General features: G+C 32.2%; 1 protein-coding gene and 1 long non-coding RNA gene across 2 annotated transcripts; both read right to left on the bottom strand.

Moving 5' to 3' along the window:
* Positions 1-13,769: 13,769 nt before the first annotated feature.
* LOC107648530 (protein ENHANCED DISEASE RESISTANCE 2-like) lies at positions 13,770-15,055 on the bottom strand. Its single transcript, XM_016352355.3, has one exon. It carries the CDS (start codon positions 14,841-14,843, stop codon positions 13,935-13,937), a length of 909 nt encoding a protein of 302 aa, XP_016207841.1. The 5' UTR covers positions 14,844-15,055; the 3' UTR covers positions 13,770-13,934.
* A 5,017-nt stretch (positions 15,056-20,072) lies between these two features.
* On the bottom strand, positions 20,073-21,081 carry LOC107648529 (uncharacterized). The gene is made up of 2 exons (XR_002349474.2): positions 20,704-21,081; positions 20,073-20,580 (listed from the first exon to the last, which is right to left on the bottom strand). It is a non-coding gene; the product is annotated as an uncharacterized LOC107648529 (long non-coding RNA).
* Between the last annotated feature and the right edge of the window lie 300 nt (positions 21,082-21,381).

Genomic DNA, 21,381 nt, shown 5'->3' with positions numbered 1-21,381 from the left:
ATTTTGGGGTACTTATGATGGTCAAAGAATCTTTGACTTTAACTCATATTTGTCCCAATTGGGATTATTGACCCGATTATTAAAGGAAAAGTATAGGTAAACAATAAAAATATTAAATAATGTAAACAATAGATATATTAGATGTTCATTTTTTTAGTGTACGGATGCTTATTTTAATATTAAAATTTAGAGGATTAATTTAGAGGTGTAATATATTTTTATTTGATTGGTGGTTATTCATATTGTTCAACAAAGTGATTATCTCTGACATTCCCTATTATGAAAACATGCACCTTCCTAAATTATAGATGCACAATATAATAATGCTTTGCACACTATTTTATTTTATATTCCATAACTTTTTACTATTCATTATTGAGTTGAGATGAAATATTTCATGTGAATTCATGATTTAGTTACTCATGTTTCTATTCATTTTACAAAACTCTCACCCCTATTTTTAGTTTTAATTTTAGTTTTATACCATCCACATCTTTATTCTTATATTTTTATTCATAAGATGTATGTGCGAATTAAATATGTTGATAGCAGAATAAATAGTCAAATTTGTCTCCGAAAGATTATTCGTTTTTTAAATTGATCTCTGAAAGATTTTTTTAATCAAATTCGTCCTTCAAATATTTTAAATTAATCGCGTTAGTCCTTTAGTCATTTTTTTGTTAACGGCGCCAAAATTTGTTAATATGACACGTTAAGTGATACTACAATACACATGTAAGAATCTTAATTGACTATTAACGTGATAAGTTTATAAAATTAGATCAAAACAAAACCTAATTGAGAGAAAAACTTGAGGTATTAAAATCTCTCAATTTGAGTTTTTTTTTTTATCTAATTTCATAAACTTATCATATTAGCCATCAATTAGGACTATTAGGTGTGTATTGTGGTGTCAATTAACGTGTCACATTAACAAACTTTGACGTTATTAGCAACAAAAGTGACGAAATGACTAAAATGATTAATTTAAAATTTTTGAAGGACAAATTTGATTAAAAAAATCTTTCGAAGACTAATTTGAAGAATGAGTGATCTTTTAGGAACTAATTTGACCATTTATTCATAAAAAAAATCCTTTTCGCTCTTGATTTTTACTCTTATGAGACTGATTAGTCACTCTGACAATATTTTCTCTTTGTATCAACGAAATATGTCTACATGATATATTAAACTGTTAATTTATTCGTTAAGAGTAAACTAAGATTGATAAATTTTTTTTGTTGAGAGTCTCGTTGTCTTTTAAGGATAATGGTCTGGGTCGTTTAATTTTTTTAATATTTTTTTGTTACTTTTTTTTTTAAATATGTTAGTTAAATTTACGGTATAAAACTAAGAAATATTAGTAATTTGTAAATTGTTTTTACTTATAAACATAAATAGAAGATATATTAGTTAAATATCAAGGGCCAAAATGAGTATTTTGTTTATTGGGTCCTCTTAGTTCTTCGAAAAAATTATCAAAAACCAAAATGGACTCATAATAATAAATTTTACTAATTCTTTAATATTTTTTTAGCTGTTATAATGCTTTTTTTTATCTAAATTAATTTTTATTTGATCTATTAATTGAATTCTAGTATTACATTAGAATTGGAATTGAATAAATATAATTTATTTTTAAAATTAATTTAAAAAATAAGAAATGTATTATATTCCTAAATTATTTGTAGATTATACTCTTTAAGAATATAAAACTTGCAATAAAATAAAACAAATTAAATAGTATGCAATTTTTTTTTATCGAGTTAGTCCAACTTGTAATTTGCGCCATTCTCTCAAAGTAACGAGTAACTACTAACTAGTAATTAGCCATATAAATGGATGAGTTGGGGTTGAAACTAAGTATATTTTTGTTCTTAATATTTATTTATGTTTGGTTTTAATTTTGATAGTTCTAATTTATTTAAGAAAACTAGAAAAGCAATTGAAAATTTGTTCTAACTTTTTTCTAATAGACTTAATACATTTATAAAAACTTTAAGCAGATATACATTATATTAAAAAAAATTCATAAGACACAATAAGACAAGATCATGCAGATATGGATTAAGAAAAAAAATGTGACACAATGTTTTTTTAAAAATATTAGTATACTAAAATTACTCACTAATATATTTATATATAAATATATGTATGATTTAATTTATTTTCAATATATATTTATATTTTATATGTTAGTTTCATTTTCTGTTTCATTATCATGGTATTTTAATTTTTGTCAAATAAAGATTTCTTTCTATTTTTACAAAAAGACAATATAACTATATAAAAAAAATATTATTTTAATTTCTGATCTTATTTTTTGTGAGACAATGCAATTCGTTTGTCATTTTCACCGTCTAACTCGTAACAACAAAAATATATTCTCCATGTAGATTTGTTTTTGTCAGTATTGAAATAGGATTGAAAGTCCAAGAGAAGAACAAAGTAAATATAAATAGCATAGGATAATGTAGCTCCTCTCATTCTCTTTGAGGAGTTTCACTAAATTTGAAAATGGACAATCCAAAACAAAAAAATCAAAAGTATATTCTCCATATAGATTATTAAAACTTGAAAATATTTTTGCTTCAGAGCAGCAACAATAAAATGTGGTGGTTAAGGCCATGTCCAGTAGATGCACAATATAATAATGCTTTGCACACTTTTATTTTATATTCCATAACTTTTTACTATTCATTATTGAGTTGAGATGAAATATTTGATGTGAATTCATTATTTAGTTTCTCATGTTTCTATTCATTTTACAAAACTCTCACCCCTATTTTTAGTTTTAATTTTAGTTTTATACTATCCACGTCTTTATTCTTATATTTTTATTCATAAGATGTATGTGCGAATTAAATATGTTTGCTAGTAGAATAAATAGTTAAATTTGTCTCCGAAAGATTACTCGTTTTTTAAATTGGTCTCCGAACAATTTTTTTAATAATCAAATTCGTCTTTCAAATATTTTAAATTAACCGCGTTAGTCTTTTAGTCATTTTCTTTGTTAACGGTACCAAAATTTATTAATATGACACGTTAAGTGATACTACAATACACATGTAAGAGTCTTAATTGACTATTAACATAATAAGTTTATAAAATTAGATCAAATCAAAACCTAATTGAGAGAAGAACTTGAGGTATTGGAATCTCTCAATTTGAATTTTTTTTATCTAATTTCATAAACTTATCATATTAGCCACCAATTAGGACTACTAGGTGTGTATTGTGGTATCAATCAACGTGTCACATTAACAAACTTTGACGTTATTAGCAACAAAAGTGACGAAATGACTAAAATGACTAATTTAAAATCTTTGAAGGACGAATTTGATTAAAAAAAATCTTTCAGAAACTAATTGGAAGAATGGGTGATCTTTTGGGACTAATTTGACCATTTATTCATAAAAAAATATCTTTTTCGCTCTTGATTTTTACTCTTATGAGACTGGTTAGTCACTTTGTCAATATTTTCTCTTTGTATCAACGAAATATGTCTACATGATATGTTAAACTGTTGATTTATACGTTAAGAATCAACTAAGATTAACAATTTTTTTTTGTTGAGAGTCTCGTTGTCTTTTAAAGGTAATAATCAAGATCGTTTAGCTTTTTTAATATTTTTTTGTTATTTTTTTTAAATATGTTGACTAAATGTACGGTATAAAACTAAGAAATATTAGTAATTTGTAAATTATTTTTACTTATAAACATAAATAAAAGATATATTAGTTAAATATCAAGGGCTAAACTGAGTATTTTTTTTATTGGGTCCTCGTAGTCTTTCGAAAAAATATATCAAAGACCAAAATAGACTCATAATAATAAGTTCTACTGACTCTTTAATATTTTTTTAGTTGTTATAATGCTTTTTGTTTCAAATTAATTTTTATTTGATCTATTAATTGAATTCTAGTATTACATTAGAATTAGAATTGGAATTGAATAAATATAATTTATTTTTAAAATTAATTTAAAAAATGAGAAATGTATTATATTCCTAAATTATTTATAGATTATACTCTTTAAAAATATAAAACTTGCAATAAAATAAAATAAATTAAATAGTATGCAATTTTTTTTTTTTATCGAGTTTGCTCAACTTACAACTTGCGCCATTCTCTCCAAGTAACGAGTAACTAGTAATTAGCCATATAAATGGATGAGTATCGGGTTGAAACTAAGTATATTTTTGTTCTTAATATTTATTTATGTTTGGTTTTAATTTTGATAGTTCTAATTTATTTAAGAAAACTAGAAAAGCAATTGAAAATTTGTTCTAACTTTTTTTAATAGACTTAATACATTTATAAAAACTTTAAGCAGATATACATTATATTCAAAAAAATTTCATAAGACACAATAAGACACAATCATGCAGATATGGATTAAGAAAAAAAATGTGATACAATGTTTTTTTAAAAATACTAGTATACTAAAATTAGTCACTAATATATTTATGTATAAATATATGTATGATTTAATTTATTTTTAATGTGTATTTATATTTTATATGTTAGTTTCACTTTCTGTTCCTTTATCATGGTATTTTAATTTTTGTCAAATAAAGATTTCTTTCTATTTTTACAAAAAGACAATATAACTATATAAAAAATATTATTTTAGTTTCTGATCTTATTTTTTGTGAGACAATGCAATTCATTTATCATTTTCACCGTCTAACTCGTAACAACAAAAATATATTCTCCATGTAGATTTGTTTTTGTCAGTATTGAAATAGGATTGAAAGTCCAAGAGAAGAACAAAGTAAATATAAATAGCATAGAATAATGTAGCTCCTCTCATTATCTTTGAGGAGTATCACTAAATTTGAAAATGGACAATCCAAAACAAAAAAAAAATCAAAAGTATATTCCCCATATAGATTATTGAAACTTGAAAATATTTTTGCTTCAGAGCAGCAACAATAAAATGTGATAGGTTTGTTTAGATTTCACGTCTATCTAGAGACCTATATATAAGGAGGTGCTCACCCATGTGGTATCAGAGCCTCAGGTTAATAAGAGGAAGAAGAAGGTATTACTAGTAAAAGCAAGTAAGAGAGAATCATTAAACATAATCATGAATCTCACAGACTCATTAAGTTCTTCACAACCTATACATCACTCTACCTCTCTAAGCATAGACCGATTACCCTCCAGTTTAAAGAAAACTCTTGGAAATAAGATTGATCAGTTGGTAGAATTCACTCATGTTCCAGAAGACTCTCGAACCCCGGCCACTGAATACCCTCTCATAAGTCCTTACTCTTTCTACCACAGACAAAAAAAATCAACCCTCACTTCTATTCGCCATCTCATCCATAGAAACCCTTCTCCTCCTCCCAAAGAAGTCATCCAGTCCTCTAATCTCTAATAGTGTGGTTTAAAAGCCACTACTGCTGAACAATACATAACCTTAGAAATCCCACAAGAACTCATCCAAAACTACCAAAACCAAGGCTACACTCATATGCATCTAGGGGCTGTCAGGCTCATTCTTACCCTTCATGGAAGGAGATCTCTTCCGGTAACAGCCAAAGTTGCTCTTTTAGATACTACTTTCAAAGAATATCAATATGCCTTGATCGGAGCATTAGTAACAACACTCTCAAATGGAAGTGTCATTCTTACTATAGCTCCTAATTTCACTATGAGATTATCAGATCCTACGATAAGTCAAAGGCTGAAAATCCAAATACAATTGGTAGGAGTAATTCAAGACTCTAATGCTGAACAGGCCACCTTACATCACCAAGTTCTCTACAGAATCCAAGATCATGCTCTTGATCTTAATCTCCCAAACACCACTGGAGAGGCATTATTCATGTTTACAGACAGTGCTGGAGGACCTGCAATCGTAAACATTCCAAGGATGATCACTACTGAAGAACTTTCTTCTATTATTCCATTGGAATGGATTACTGATTATGAGAAAGCCTTCCCAAAAGAACAGGTTGATGTTCATACTACAGCACCTCCAACTATTACTCATAATAGTGATGGTACGGTGACGACTGTTTTCCAGAAACCTGGAATGACCAAACAAATTTCACTGCGAAGATCATCCTTCAGAAGGATCAATATGATCTCTCCTGTTCAGGTACAAACAACTCATGATCAAAATGATCCACCAGTGCACTTCTATGAGAACGGAAAATCTGTTTACGTCTCCCACATAAATGGCCACTTCATTTGGGATGTTGATCCCTCTATGTGCGATTCTGACTGCGACTGTGCTGATCAATGGAGTGACACTGATGATGAAGATTATGCTAGAAGACAGAGGAACAAGAAAAAGAAGAAGAAGTTGTTACAAGCCCCATGCTCTTTTAAAAGACCTGAGCCTCCTAATGATGCTGAATCAGCTCCAATGCTCAGAAAGAAACCAATGCTAAAAAAGACAAAAGTGTCTCGAAAAAGCTCAGTGAATTATCCTCATCAGCCAGTTGATACGATCCCGTGTATCGCCACTCTCAGATCTTATGAGGAAGAATTTCCATCTTTAGTGACCCAAACTGATGAAAAGAAAATCACTAGGAGACCTTATGTGATACCTCAAGGAATCACTCCACATGGACACCAAGCAACAACTCCTCAAGAGGAAGTGCTCAATTGGCATACAGATAATGCAGTCAGCCAAAATAAAGTACTGCTCCGGATAGATCACACTCTTGATACCCTTGTAGAAAAGACTGAGGGTCTCTCAGTATAATTAAGTTCTGTGGCAGAACAAGTGGCTGAACTCAGAGATCGACTCTCTGCACAAGCTTTTCAACTTGATCAAGAACTCAAAGCCTACATTGACAATCACTACTTTGGCCCAGAATTCCAAAAAAAGAACAGAGAATTGAATCAAGTCAAGGCTCAACTTCGACAAATTGAGATGGACAAAAGAAAAACAACTGTACCCCAAACGTTGTCCATAGACCCATTATCCATGTATGCCAAACCATATCCCTCATATTCACCTATCTTATTTCCTTCCACATATTCACCACCAGAAACCCCAGATTATGACTCCATCTTCAAATCCACCTACCATTTGGCCAGGCAAGCAAACATTAAAAGATCTATTTCTCCCCAAGGACGGCATCATTCGTCCTTGCCTAGGCCACAACAACCTCAGCCATCCCTCCAATCTAGACCTCATCCTCCTTGGAAACCAGGAAATTTTTTTAGAGACGAAACATCTTCCAATGTCCCTATGAAAGATAAGGGCATCAAAGAAGGGTCGCCTGCTCCAGGACGATCAATTTATACCCTTACTCTGGATACTCAATCACCCAGTGAAGAGATTACTGAAGAATCAGATGATGAGACTACTGAGACCAGTGAACAAGAAGATGAGGAGTCTGAAGGAGATTATGAAGTAGATCTTTCAGCAATAGCCATGGTCAACCCTGTAGAAGAAGAGGAGGAAGAGATAACTTCTGAAAGGGATGAACCAGAAACTTCAGCTAATCACGATCATATAAGCCCAATTGAAGTTAAAACTCCCAACAAATGGTTCACTTTTGATGATATCCCACCAGCAAGGTACAGAGAAAGGTTGAATGAATTTAGTGCTTGGATTCAGACCAACATGGCCAACCCAAATCTCACAAGCAGACAAGTCCTTGCAGATTTCATAAATCGGATGACTGGCAATCTCCAAGAATGGGCAACTAACCTTTCTGAGTATGAAAGACTCCAGCTCATCAATGGTACCTCTTCACAGTTTCTAGGAATAATACATCAAGAATTTCTAGGAGACATTGCAATTATCCAAAAAAGAAATTCTCAAGAATATTTTGAGATGAAGTGCTGTTCACTCAACAGAAAGGACTTGGAGAAACACTACAAGAAGATGGCTGCTAAATATTATCCTCTTGGAGGAAATAATAATCCGCCACTCAAACAAGTCTTTATAGCATCCTTGCCAGATGAGCTTCAGCCAGAAATACAGCGAATGATGATGACTCTTCGCAAAGAAGTGGACACCACAACCATTGGAGAAATATACCAGTTGGCCCTAGCCGCCTTGGACAAGTTGTGCGAACAACAACAAATGTTCAAACAACTTAACAAAAACTCAGGCAAACTCAAAGGAGCATGCAGCAAATCCCATCTGAAAATTAAGTGTAAAGAGCCAAGTATGTGTGAATGCAAGCCAAAGAAAAAGACGCATTGGCGATCACCAGCCAAGACATTTCATCAGAAAGCATTCAGAAGGAGAAGAAGCAAGCAAAAGTATTGTTACTTCAAAAGGAGGAAACCCCATACCAAGTCGAACAAATGCTTCATTTGTGGAAAACAAGGACACTTTGCTAAGTCATGTCCTCACAAGACAAAAAAGGAAATAAAAATGCTCCAGTCTTTAATGGATGCTGCCTCCATTGGTGATGAGGAAGATCTAGAGTCAGTACTTTAGGAACAAAGAAACAAAGATGATGAAACTGAATATGTTTTCCAGGACTCTGACTCAGAAGAGAATAGTTCAGAAGAAGACCTCCCACCAAAAAGGTCTATCTTTACTATATCATCCATTGCTTCCATCACTACAAGAATTCCTAAAGGATCTAGTATGCCTGAAGAAGAACTTGGATACCTTGGATCTTTAGGAGTAAAACAGATTGATGGTACTCCTCGACCTCATTTCGATTTAAAGGTCAAGACATCTATCTATGATAAGCCAATAAAGGCCGTTGCACTAATGGACACCGGATCTTGTGCTACTGTCCTGAAACCACATGTCTTACCTAAAGAAATGTGGGCACCTTTTTCCAAGAAATTTGCAGCAGCTAACAGTGAAGTCTTCACCATTAATCTCATCTCCAAAAAACCAGTTGGATTGGAGATATTTGCAGGCCAGACCACTTGGCTCAGAGTACTGGGAAGTTATCTCCCAGACAAAGATGTTTTGTTCGGGTTTGATGCTTTCTTCCGAACTCATGGGCTACATATCAAACCCACTGGTCTGAGTTACAAAGGGCAGTTTTTGCCTTTTACAGGGATACAAAGTATCCTCGAAATCCAAGAAGCTCCAGAAGAATATAAGGAGATCCAACAGCTACTCCTCAGTGCTTGCTGTGATAGTCATGATCAATTCAACCACCCTGCTCCTTTATGGAAGAATCCAGAATTTTATGTTCGACTCCCCTTCAAAAAGAATGAAGACATCAACCCTACAAAGGCCACGCATTCAGGGATGAACCCTGAAGATCTTAAATTGGCAAGAGCTGAATGTGCAGCCCTTCTTGTTCAAGGACTCATTGAACCAACCAACTCTAACTGGGCATGTCAAGCATTCTATGTTGAAAAAAGAGCCGAGCAAAATAGAGGAAAAAAGAGGCTTGTCATTGATTATAAGCCACTTAATGTCTTCTTACAAGATGATAAATTTCCTCTACCAAGAATCTCAGTTATTACACAGAGATTAAGTGGAGCAAAGATATTCAGCAAGTTTGACTTAAAAGCTGGATTTTGGCAAATTGGGCTCCATCCTGAGGATAGGTACAAAACAGCATTCTGTATACCTGAAGCCCAATACCAATGGACAGTAATGTCATTTGGACTCAAAGTAGCCCCATCTCTTTTCCAAAAGGCAATGACCAAAATCTTTGAGCCCATATTACACTCCACGCTCATCTACATTGATGATATCTTACTGTTCTCAAAAGACAGTGAAGCCCACAAAGCACTCCTGGCCCAATTTACTCAAATCATCAAAGATCAAGGAATCATGCTATCTTCAAAAAAGAGTTCTATTGCTAGGACAAAAATTGAATTCCTTGGGATGGTTTTCGAGGATGGATTTTTCCAACCAGGAGAACATATTGCCAAAGAGTTGCTCAACTTCCCAGATGAGAACATGACAGTCAAACAAGTCCAACAATTCTTGGGAATCGTCAACTACATCAGAGACTTTATCCCAGATGTGACTAAACACACCAGCCAGCTGTCAAAGCTCTTGAAAAAGAAGCCCCCCACCATGGGGACCAGAGCAAACTACAGCTATCAAAATCCTGAAGAAGATAGCACATGACCCCCCTCCTTTAAAGATTCCCAGCACAGGAAAAAGAATATTACAGACAGATGCTAGTGATGAATTCTGGGGAGCTGTGCTACTTGAAGAGATTGATGGGACGAGACACTACTGTGCGCATGCTAGCGGAAAATTCAAAGAATCTGAAAGACACTACCATGCCACTTACAAAGAGATTCTTGCTGTCAAAAGAGGGATAGAAAAATTCAATTTCCACCTCAGTTCTTATCATTTCACTGTGGAAATGGATAACACCTCTTTCCCATCAATGTTGGAAATCAAGAAAAAAATCCTGCCAGACTCTCAATTGCTAAGATGGAAGGACTGGTTCTCTCGCTATAAATTCGAGGTAAGACACATTAAAGGACACCAAAACACACTTGCAGATTTCCTATCCAGGCCAACCAAAGAACCACCCCCCAAACCAGTAGAATCACTCCCCAAACCAATCCATTACATTTGCACCATGAGCACCTACAACCCTTCATACACCATTCCATTTCCTGATTGTCCACTTCACAATAACCCATACAAAAAAAAATTGGTCCTTTTCCCTTCAAAGCAAGACCCCAGACAGTATTTCAAATAGTCTGTCTAGCCAGGCAAACTTTGTTCTACTGGCTACACCAGCTCCTTACCATAACCCAAATACATCCAAATCCGAAGTACTTTGACGTGGATACCCCTTTTTGCACTATACCAATAATCCAAGGACCTATACCAGAGGAAATGATGTGGTATATCTGGGCTCTGTCTTCCCTATATCATAATACCACTCTTCCCTGTATATCACATTATGTGTAACCGCACTGAAGCCCAGTCTCATCTAGTCAGGTTATTTGCTATGTATGCACCACTTGGGGCATGGAGGGGAATGTTATATAACATGATTGAGCAGCACCAATTATGGGATAAACCCTCCAAGACAAAGCGGAAATTCTGTTTTTTTGTCACCCTACAGAGAGATTATTTTACTAGATGTAAAGCACATACTGTGAATGCACATACCATGAACAGGGTCGATATTGTTGGATATTCTACCATATGGCCCACAGATGAAAAGACAGTCCTAAATGCCTTGGCCAAATACCTTTCTCAACTTTGGCAGCCTGGACTATATGGAGAAAAAGATGTAGTTGAAGGACTCCCATTTCAATCAGATGTTCCACCGATAACTCTCCAAGAGTTTCAGTCCAGATTTATAACTTCAGGGATAATCAACCAATTTGGACAATACTCCTTTTATACTCCAAGAGACCAGCCCAGTACGTCCACACAGGTTCCAAGCAGAAATTCTGAAGAAGATCTGAATTCTGAAGATCCAGGTGGAAGAGTGTATGCCTTACCACCAAGCCCAACTAGAATTGATGCAGGAATACCCGATGATGCTGAAGGCCCAAAATCAGACCCATATGACCCATACCTGCAAGATGCCCAAGATCCAAATGAAGGATACACTGAAGATCCGTTTCTCTACCTACAAGACCCGGATACAGATTTCAGAGCTGTCAATTTAGCTTCTGACTCATCCTTCTCAGATGGTGATGGGACCCTTCTAGAAGACTATTTCAAACCGTCTCTTTATTAGGACACTGTTGTTCCTACTATGTATAATTATGAGTGTGCTGAAATAAAGTGACCTTAGTCACATGCTTAGAAAACGCCAAAAAAGATAAGGCTTATCCTTATCCTCCAGTTGGCAATGTATGATAGGTTTGTTTAAATTTCACGTCTATCTAGAGACCTCTATATAAGGAGGTGCTCACCCCAGTTGTAATCAGATCTCAAGAAACATTGTAATATATCCACTTTTCCTATCTCTCAAAATGTTCTGAATTCTCTTTCTCTCTCTGAAAGCTTAGCTAGTGTTATTTCCTTCTTCCTCAATCCAGTGCCATAAAAGTATGCTCTGAGCTTGCCTCTTTAAGAGGATCCTGCTCATCAGAAAATGGCATGGATCAGATCCACGAAAATTTCTCATAGTGAAAAAGGGACTCAATGTTATAATGCTAAGTTTTGCTCGGACCCTTTGATCTCACTCGTTATAATAGTTGGAAAGAGTGATTGGGATAAGCAAACGATGCATTGTCTCGTTGTCATCCTGAAGTACTGGAGATCCACCCCTGTAGTATCAGAGCATCTTAGGGTGCGTTTGGAAACTCCAAAAGCTATTTTTTTTTAGTTTTTGACTTATAAAAAGTTATATTAATAGTATTTGGTACAATTTTTTAGATAAATTTTTAATTTTTCGAAAAGTTATTTAAGAGCTTTTGAAGAAATTAAAAAATGTGACTTCTCCTATTTTCAAAAGCTATTTTATCACTCCTATTTAATGCACAGCTTTAAAACAAGGACTTCTATAATAACTTTCCAAATACAAAATAACTTATTTAAAAGTTGTTATTAATAAAAATTCTTATATTTTAAACTTTTTTTTTCAAAAAAAAAATATTTAAAAAATTTAGCTAAACTAACCCTTATTCCTATCATATTTACCAAAAATTAAAAATAAATAAAATAAGTGTTCTCTACCCTTATTCTAAGAGTGTGTTTGAAAAAGATTAAGGTGAAAAAAAAATTATTTCTGTAAAAAAATAAATTTTAAATCTATTTTAAATTTAAATTCATAATTTAGAATAATTGATTGTATGAATGAAATAAATTTTATGTTCTTTACTATTTTATCCTTGTTATTTTTTTATTTGTCTTCTTTTATTTGTTTATCAAAAATAATTTTGATATTTTAATTTTTAATAAGAATAAAATTACAAATTAAACCTCTTTTGATTTGATTTAGTTTAAATATTAATATGAAAATTAAAATTCTTTTAAAAATTAAAAATTATATTTTTATTGTATTCTAAACTTAAAAAAAATAATTCGTAAGAATTCTATTTTTAAGATGGTCCAAACACACCCTAAGAAAGGTCTAATATGTTACCTGAGATTCCAAGCTAAGCATCACAGAAAGATGCTAACTTATAAATATCTCATATTATATTAATCTTCTTCCGCTACCATCTCAGACTTTACCGACCAATAAAGTCCGAGGATGATTTAATTGGTACACTTGATTTTTCTTAAGCAACAATTGGGGTGGGAAATTCGATGAGCTCTGTTTATCTAAGGCTTGTAATTTTTATTTGATACATTTTTACATTTTTTAATTTAGATATGAAAGAGAGAATAGTATAAGATGAAGTTATACAGTGTATAAATGTTTAGCGCAGGTGTAATGATTTGTGTTTAAAATATTAAAAAAATTTAGAATACACAAATTTAAATTTTTTAATTTGTATTTAAAAAATAAAAAAAATTGAAATACACAAATAAAAAGATCCAATTTATGTACCTCTTATAATTTTAAAAAATACTAAAAATTATAATATTAAAATATATTACTCATCCCATTTTTATATCTACATTTTTATTATACATTTTAATATAAAGGGTTAATAAAAAGACAAACCCGTTTTTAGCATCAAAGTGGTACCTCCAGATACCCAAAGGTCAAAAGATAAGATTGAAAAACAATTGAAAAAGAAAATACAAACACAATTGTCAATTAGTCTTTAAAAGCTTCTGTAATAATAAAAATTCTTTGACAACCAATTTTAGGTGTTTACTCTTTTTATATTTAATACTGAAAAAAAAAACAAATTATCATATCAATTCGCTTATCAGGTTTAAAATTTTGCATTAGTTAATAATGATTACTATAATAAACAAAAATATAATAAGCCAATGCAAAAGTTTTGGTTTATATTATTTTTTCAATTACAATTGAAAAATCAGTAATAATAAATTAAAATCCAGAGAAAAAATTATCTTATATTCTTATTGACTAAAAATATATCCAAAAACGAAAAAGAAAAGAGAACTAATTTTTATAACTAAATTTATCCATTCACTCCAACGATCTCATCTGCAGACTTATGGTGATTCACCTTGGCTAACCCATTCCCACGCGCCACCGCAGCCATCGACGGTGAGTGTACCGACTCCACTACCGTCGCAGCCCCCAATTCCATCTGGCAAACCCTAACAGCGCCAATCAACCTCTCCGGCAGCTCCTCCTCCTCCTGCGCCTCCACAACAAAACCCATATCGATCGTAACGCTCGTCACGCACCCCAACGCGATTCTCAAAATCGCGTTCGCAATCGCACTGCTCCCAATATCAACGTCGACTTCCAAGTAGTTACTCCCTCTGTGGTAGTTACACGTAACCGCTTTCCCTAACAAACACGCGCTGTGGTTTCCAACGGCTTTTCTAACGATCCACGGTCCCTTCACGATACGGTTCACAAGCTTAAACCGCTCGTTCCTGAACCGGTCATCTCCGTTAACGAATCGGTCCAATAACGAACCGGACCGAATCGGTTCTTCCGTTGCGAAGTAGAACACGGCACTGTGGTGGTCCTTACCGTAGGGAATTTGAAGGTTCACCGCGAAAACGAAGCTCTTGAGGGAGCGACCTAAGGTTTGTGATTTTCTGAGCGCGTGCGACACGCGATTGTCAGAGCGTGAGAGGACGTTGTCGATTCTTGTGGTGGATTTGAGCCAGTCCATGCCGGCCGGCGAGAGGAGGTAGTCACCGGCGGGGGATTTTTGTTGTTTTGTGAAGTAGTTGACGGAGCGGAGGGAGAAGACGTCGCCGGGAGGTGAGGCCCAGCCGTTGGATCCAGTGTGGAGGTCCACGTGGCGGAGTGATCCTCCGTTGATTGATTCGGAGATCCATTCCGGTGTTCTGCCGCTGTTGGTGGTCGTGTTGCCGGAGCTCCGGCGAATGTTCCTCTTTTGGCACATAATAACTGATTATTATGATTGAATCTGTTCTGTGATGCGCAACACTGTGCAGCACTGAAACGGAACGTGCTTTTATACGGAGAGTGCGGAAGGGTTGAAATGTAAAATTAAATAATTGAAATGGCGCCCTGAAATTTTTTGAATTTACGAGGGAGACCCTTTTGATTTTTGAATACGAGCCAGCTACCGAAGGCATAAAACACCCTGGCTTAGTAGTTAGCGCTTTTCTCCTTTCCCAGTCTTTATATATGTAATCATATACATGTACAAGTTGGTATAGTACATATTTTAACGAGTAAGAAATGTTTATTTCTTGACATAAAAGAAAAGAAATGCTAATTTGTTCGTTTATGGAAATACTACGCTTTAAGAATTAGAAATAAATATATAAATAAAAGTTACTGATATAACATATAAGACTTAAATTTGGTATTATTACTAGTGATTTCTAATATGATTATATTATAATATAAGATTGTTATACATTTAAGTATTTTTTTATTTAAGTTTATCTAAGTAGGTTCAATACCAATAAAAATCACTCTCACTAAAAGAGAGTAATTATACGCGCATCTTTTTCATTGAGCTTCTTTTCACGCTCGTTTACGCACGGAGCGTTTTCTTCTTTTTCGTCGTCTTTTTCTTCGCGTTCCTCTTCCTCCTCCTCATCCTTTTTCGCATTCATTCTTCTTCACGTGTTTTCTCCTTATCGTCATCCTTTTGTTGTTTTTGCTGCTATATTTTTTTTCTTTTCCTCCTTCTCTCCCTAACGAAGAAGCAATAGAAGATGAAGAGGAAGAATTTTGAATTATGCAGAACAGAAATGAACCGAAATTATATTCAAAATGAACCGAAAATTAAATTCAGAATGTAAATTCGTTTCAAAACAAGTATAGACAGAATTGAATCATGAACAAAAACACATCCAAATCCATCAAGTGATTTTGTGCATTATGTGTTTCTTCTTCTTTATTTGATTAGATGAACAAGACAAGAAAGAACATGATGAGAAGTTTTGAGTAAATTCTTCTTCTTCTTCTTCTCTTTCGTTATCGTAATCATCAACAACACCAACATTTTGAATTGAATTTGAATTTATATAATGGACAATGTTCAGTTCATATAGTATTATACATTGGTTTCGCTTTGATAATATTTTCGGTTCATTCCAGACGCAGGTGTTTCCGAATTCGAATTTATATAATGGACAAATGTTCGGTTCATTTGGTATTATACAATGGTTTCATTTTAATAATATTTTTGGTTCATTTACAGTCCAGGTGTGTTGTCGATGAATAATTTGTCCCAATAGTTGGAATGGTTTTCAAGACAAATTGAATAGAATGGAATGAAATCTAATACAATTGAATAAAGTGATAATAAATAATTTCATTCTTTTTTGCTAAAAAAAAATTCAATTATTAACAAAAATACATCAAAATTATTTAAAGAATAAAAAATTTGGTCAATACTTATTAGCAGCTTCAAGTGAATTTCAATTAACACACAAATAAATCGAAATAAATTAAGAAATGAACCGAAATTACTTAATGATGATAGCAGAGAAAATCAGAACTAATAAAGATATTCGCAAAATGTTGATATTATTGATGATGACGATAACGAAAAAGAGGAGGAGGAGGAGGAGGAGGAGGAGAAGGAGGAGGAGAAGGAGATGGAGCGTCTGATTTGAAAAGTTGTTATAACAACTTGGTTAGACTTGATTAAGTATTTTGTTTAAATATAAAGCTTTATTCTTATAATAATTATAATGATTATGCAAGTATTATTGAAACTAAAATTATATTTTTTTATAGTGTAGTAATATTTTTTTAAATAACACTTTTTAAAAAGCATTGTTTAATTATAAAATAATATTACTTTAATTTTAATAATATTTTTTAAAATACTATAATCATCCTAATTACTGTAACATACTCTTACTAAAATGACCTTTATTACTGATGGCTCTTTGAAAGTATTTCACTCACTAAAATTGTCTAGAGAAAAAATCACGCTAACTCTTGTTCTTTTTTAAAAAACCAAATAAGAATAGTTATCTTGTACTCTTCATAACTTGAAGCAATCCACCTGTGATATTTTTTTTAGAAGTATCATTTTCGGAAAAATATGTGCATGAAATTTGGCAATGAAAAGATTATAAAAATACAAAAATACTACTTATACACTAAAATCAGTCATTATATATTTATATATAAATATATATATTATTTAACTCATTTTTAATATATATTTTATATTTTAATTTATATTTTATATTAATGACTAATTTTAATGCATAGATAACTTTATTCTTAAAAGAATAAGGTATTGCAACTTGAATATATTCCGTAAACATATTTATAGAAAATGTTTAAGTACAGATATATATAGAGAAAACTTAATTATTTCAAACTGTTCTATATCTTTCGCGGTCTTAATTATGTATTAATATGATAGTGAAATGGGTTTCAACTTAATTACTTAAAATTGATGTTCAATTATAAGTGTGAAAAAAGTTTTAATTTGTGGGAAAATTTTGATAATTATATAAATAAATTTGATTATTCACATATTTGTCATAATTGTATTAAAATAATCCAATGTAAATGCAAAAAACTAAAATTTGATTATTTTAATGAAAAATTGGAGTATTTGGATGCCGGGCAATCCTATTATAAATAAAAAAAATATATGGAATGAATATGAAAAGTGGAGTATTATGTTTGATTTGATTTGGCTTACTCAATTAAATGTCTAAAATCGACAACTCACAATCTATTTTGTGCTCCATAATATTAAGTTTAGTGTAAAGCTTTTACTTTTCAAAAGTAGCTTATAAAAATTAACTTTTAAAAGATGGCTTTTTAAAAGTTGTAGTATTTATATTTGATAAATGATAAATCAAATTAAAAATAGCTTTTAATAAACATAAGCTGTTTGATAAAATAGCTTTTAAAATTTAAAAATACTATAATAGATATAAATCTAAGTATTAAATTTAAAAATTAGTTAATATATGAGGTTATATTAGACTTTTAAATTTTGAAAAACACAATCCAATTTTGAAAAGTTATATCCTCAGTGCGTTCAAAAATACCCTAATTTTTTAAAAACTACAAGTACAAGTACATAATATTTTTGATTTACCAAACATAAAATAAGGAACTTAAACATTTAAAAAGTACAAACACCTCTTAAAAAAATTTTGCCAAACCAAATCTTAGTTGCCCTCACTGCCATCGAATCAAACTGAGACAAAGGAACAGCTAAGCATATCGTCATTACAGAAAAGCCTTCTTGTTAGGGTTCTTTTCCTTTGTTTATTTTCCATAACTACTCATAATCATAATAGCAACAGATAAGAAGACTTATTTTTAACAAAACACACGTGGAACAACACAACGTAGAAAAGATGATTATGAAACGTCGGAAAGACGATTTTAAAATAGTCCAAAAATTAACGACGCTTTTAAAAATTGTGTGGAACATTTGGGACTTTTTTATAATAAAATATGGATGAGGATGATTTTGATTTTTCAGGCAAATTTTGGAGATCAAAATAGTATTTTGGATTTTTCTAATCCTGGGAGACTAAGCTAATAAACTCTCTCTCTTATGGCAAAATATATTTTATTAACTAAACTATCATTACTCAAAGTTCACTACACACCTAGTAGTATGAGTATGATTCACATTGATCTAATATATTTTCCCAAAACTATTTTTTTCACGATTTACAATATTTTAACAAAAAAATCGTACTTGGAAAGATTGATACCAATTCAATTAAACCCAACCAATATTAAATTATTAATAACTAACGAAGAGAATAAGGGAAACGAGAACAATTACATTGCATAGTATACACCCTCCTGGATTACATAATGAGATGTTATCTCTAACTTGTTCCAAATTTTTATTATAAAATATACATCCGCTAAACACATTTTAAACTTCAATGAGGCAATGAATATCACATCTAATCTAACCACAGCAAATGCAACAAGCAAGATACTCAACTTTATAATTAAGTGAATGACAAAAAAATGTCATGCAAATATCTATAATCTAGAATTAGGGCACCTAGAGCTTGCTGCCCAAGCCTAAAATTTTAAAATGCAACAATGATAAATGCTGTCAATGCAAGAAAAAATGAAAACTAAGACAACAAAATTTTGTTGTGAGAATCATATATCGAAACTAAATTCCCAGGATGTTGGTTGTGAACGAATGTTATAAAGAATGTTTCACTACAGACATTCAATTCATCAAACACCTGTATTTAAAGCCTTTCAGATGAAACTTAGTACAACAACATGCACATCACTGCAACTAACTATTTAGGCTATATTACACCTTCATTTTAACACTTTAGTACAAATAAAGATCTCATTCTCATAGCTCTATCATATTCTTGTGACATATTTGTTAAGCTAAATGATCAAGCTACCTTACACCATGCAAGAGTGCCACTGCAAACTTCCATCATTTCCTAATCTGAAACATCTACCGTAGCCCTTTATTCCTATATGGCATTGTCATTCTTTGGTACATCCTTTGATAACAAATCACAAAAAATCAAGGGAATTTCATGCTATGATTTGATTTTGATAAAATTGACACAAAAGAAAACTATACTTGCTTGGTGATTGTGTGGAAGGAAGCAACATTGACTGATGCTTTAAGTTAAACTGCTTAAAATTCAAAACAAATGTTAATCATGACATGTTAGTTATTACCATCTGCAACACAAACATGAATGCAGTGCAAAATGAAGAGAAAAAACAAATCAGAACAACACATAAAACATATGAAATGAAACCTTGTTCATAATAGCATACTGGAAACAGAACATCTACACTTGGTCAATGATCTCTTTCAAATATAAATGAACAAAACGGAACTGTTGAAACAAAAATCTAGATCAAATTGCCTTCTAGAAAGCATGGTTTCAATTCGAAACACAAGTAGGCATCATTTGATGCATGATAATTGCTTGCTCCTCTCAGAGGCAAAAGGCTTCTATTGTTGTTTAAGCAGTTAGCCAGATACAATTTGAATCATGTTACAGTGTTACACCACTGTGATGCTACAACTTTTAACAATAACATCAACTCTGGTTTCTAGTGCTGTAGTTTATTTTCGAGTTAACAATATGATCGTATTCTCGAATTGACAATATTGGCAGAAATTCCTGTTGAATTACAACGATATATTGAAAGAATAGTTTCTAGTTTAATTCTATATTTAACACAAATTATCAACACACTTTTAACTATTCCATACAATCTTCTTTAAGTGCAAAAAAAGACAAAAATTACAGAAAGGATAACAAATTAACAACTCAGTCCCTTTCTCACATGAGCTGGTCATTTTTTGAAACTTTTAACTATTTCGAAATTTTGCAACTATAAATCAGCAATTAATTAGGACTCAGGGGTGTAAGTGCAGTGTAATAATACCCCATACATAACATCACACGAACTATGTAAGTAAAAGATATAAAAATATTTAAAAAGAAAAAAAAGAACAAGCGTACACAAACATACTTTACAAATCAGGCCTTGAGAAGTTCGAAATTGCAGAATGGTGGCAAATGCAAGCAAGGTTTTGTTGATTCTCAGTGAGCCTTTCGTCTCTGGATGTCGCCGAGTTGCTGCTGCAGCTGCTGCTGCTGCTGCTGCTGTATGGGGCGGGGCTTATTCTCAGTGGCCAATCTGTAAATCCAATATACCTAAGGGGGTCACGAGAGCAAATAAGCCAAAAACAACATCACTAGGGTTTGTTCCTGTAAATAAAGAAAATGAATGTTCCAGAGATAAATTGACAAGAAAAAAAGAGAGGATAGAATTAGTACCAAGGCGAAGACGTGAGCTGCGATGAGAATAACGACTAAAAGAGGCAGTGCGTTGAGGATCCATGGATGCTCAAGCGACTTCACCATTGCGAGAGAGAGAGAGAGAGAGATTAGGATCTGGGGCCTTGATACGGTGTCGTTTTGTTGTTAGATTTGTTGAAGGTGATTTAGTCGTTTTAGTTTATCGGCAAACGGAGATCTCTCTGGAGAAGACAGGCTCTGCCACTACGGTTAACTTACTTTACTGTACAATCGTACAATTTTTTGAAAGTAGTGTTAGGAGACCAGTTAATACTGTGAGATGATATTTAATGGTGTAGGATTAATTATTTTTTTTTGATGATTAAGTACTGACCAGATTTTAACAAAAATACTAACTCTCTGGATTTTCTCATTTTTTTAAAGCAACCCCAAATATGTTCACAAGAATATTAGGGCTAACAGGTTTTCTCATTTTTTTAAAGCAACCCCAAATATGTTCACAAGAATATTAGGGCTAACAGGTTTTGTTTTTGTAGTTATGTTAGTTATTATTAATATTTTTAATAGTATAAAATTTTATTTAATAGGATAGAATTATTCATTTTTCTTTTATTGATTAAGTGTTGACCAAATTTTAATAAATATGCTGACTTTTTAGATTTTTTTATATATTTAATTAAGAATAATTTTTTACAT

The sequence above is a fragment of the Arachis ipaensis genome, chromosome B6, assembly GCF_059453495.1.
Source record: "Arachis ipaensis isolate K30076 ecotype BB chromosome B6, ASM5945349v1, whole genome shotgun sequence".
Lineage (NCBI taxonomy): Eukaryota > Viridiplantae > Streptophyta > Magnoliopsida > Fabales > Fabaceae > Arachis > Arachis ipaensis.
The sequence above is the reverse complement of the archived record's forward strand: the minus strand, read 5'-3'. Positions and strand labels throughout refer to the sequence as shown.

What these genes read in the sequence shown, in the direction of transcription:
- LOC107648530 (XM_016352355.3), bottom strand. Translation starts at nt 14,843, where the DNA reads ATGTGCCAAAAGAGGAACATTCGCCGGAGCTCCGGCAACACGACCACC.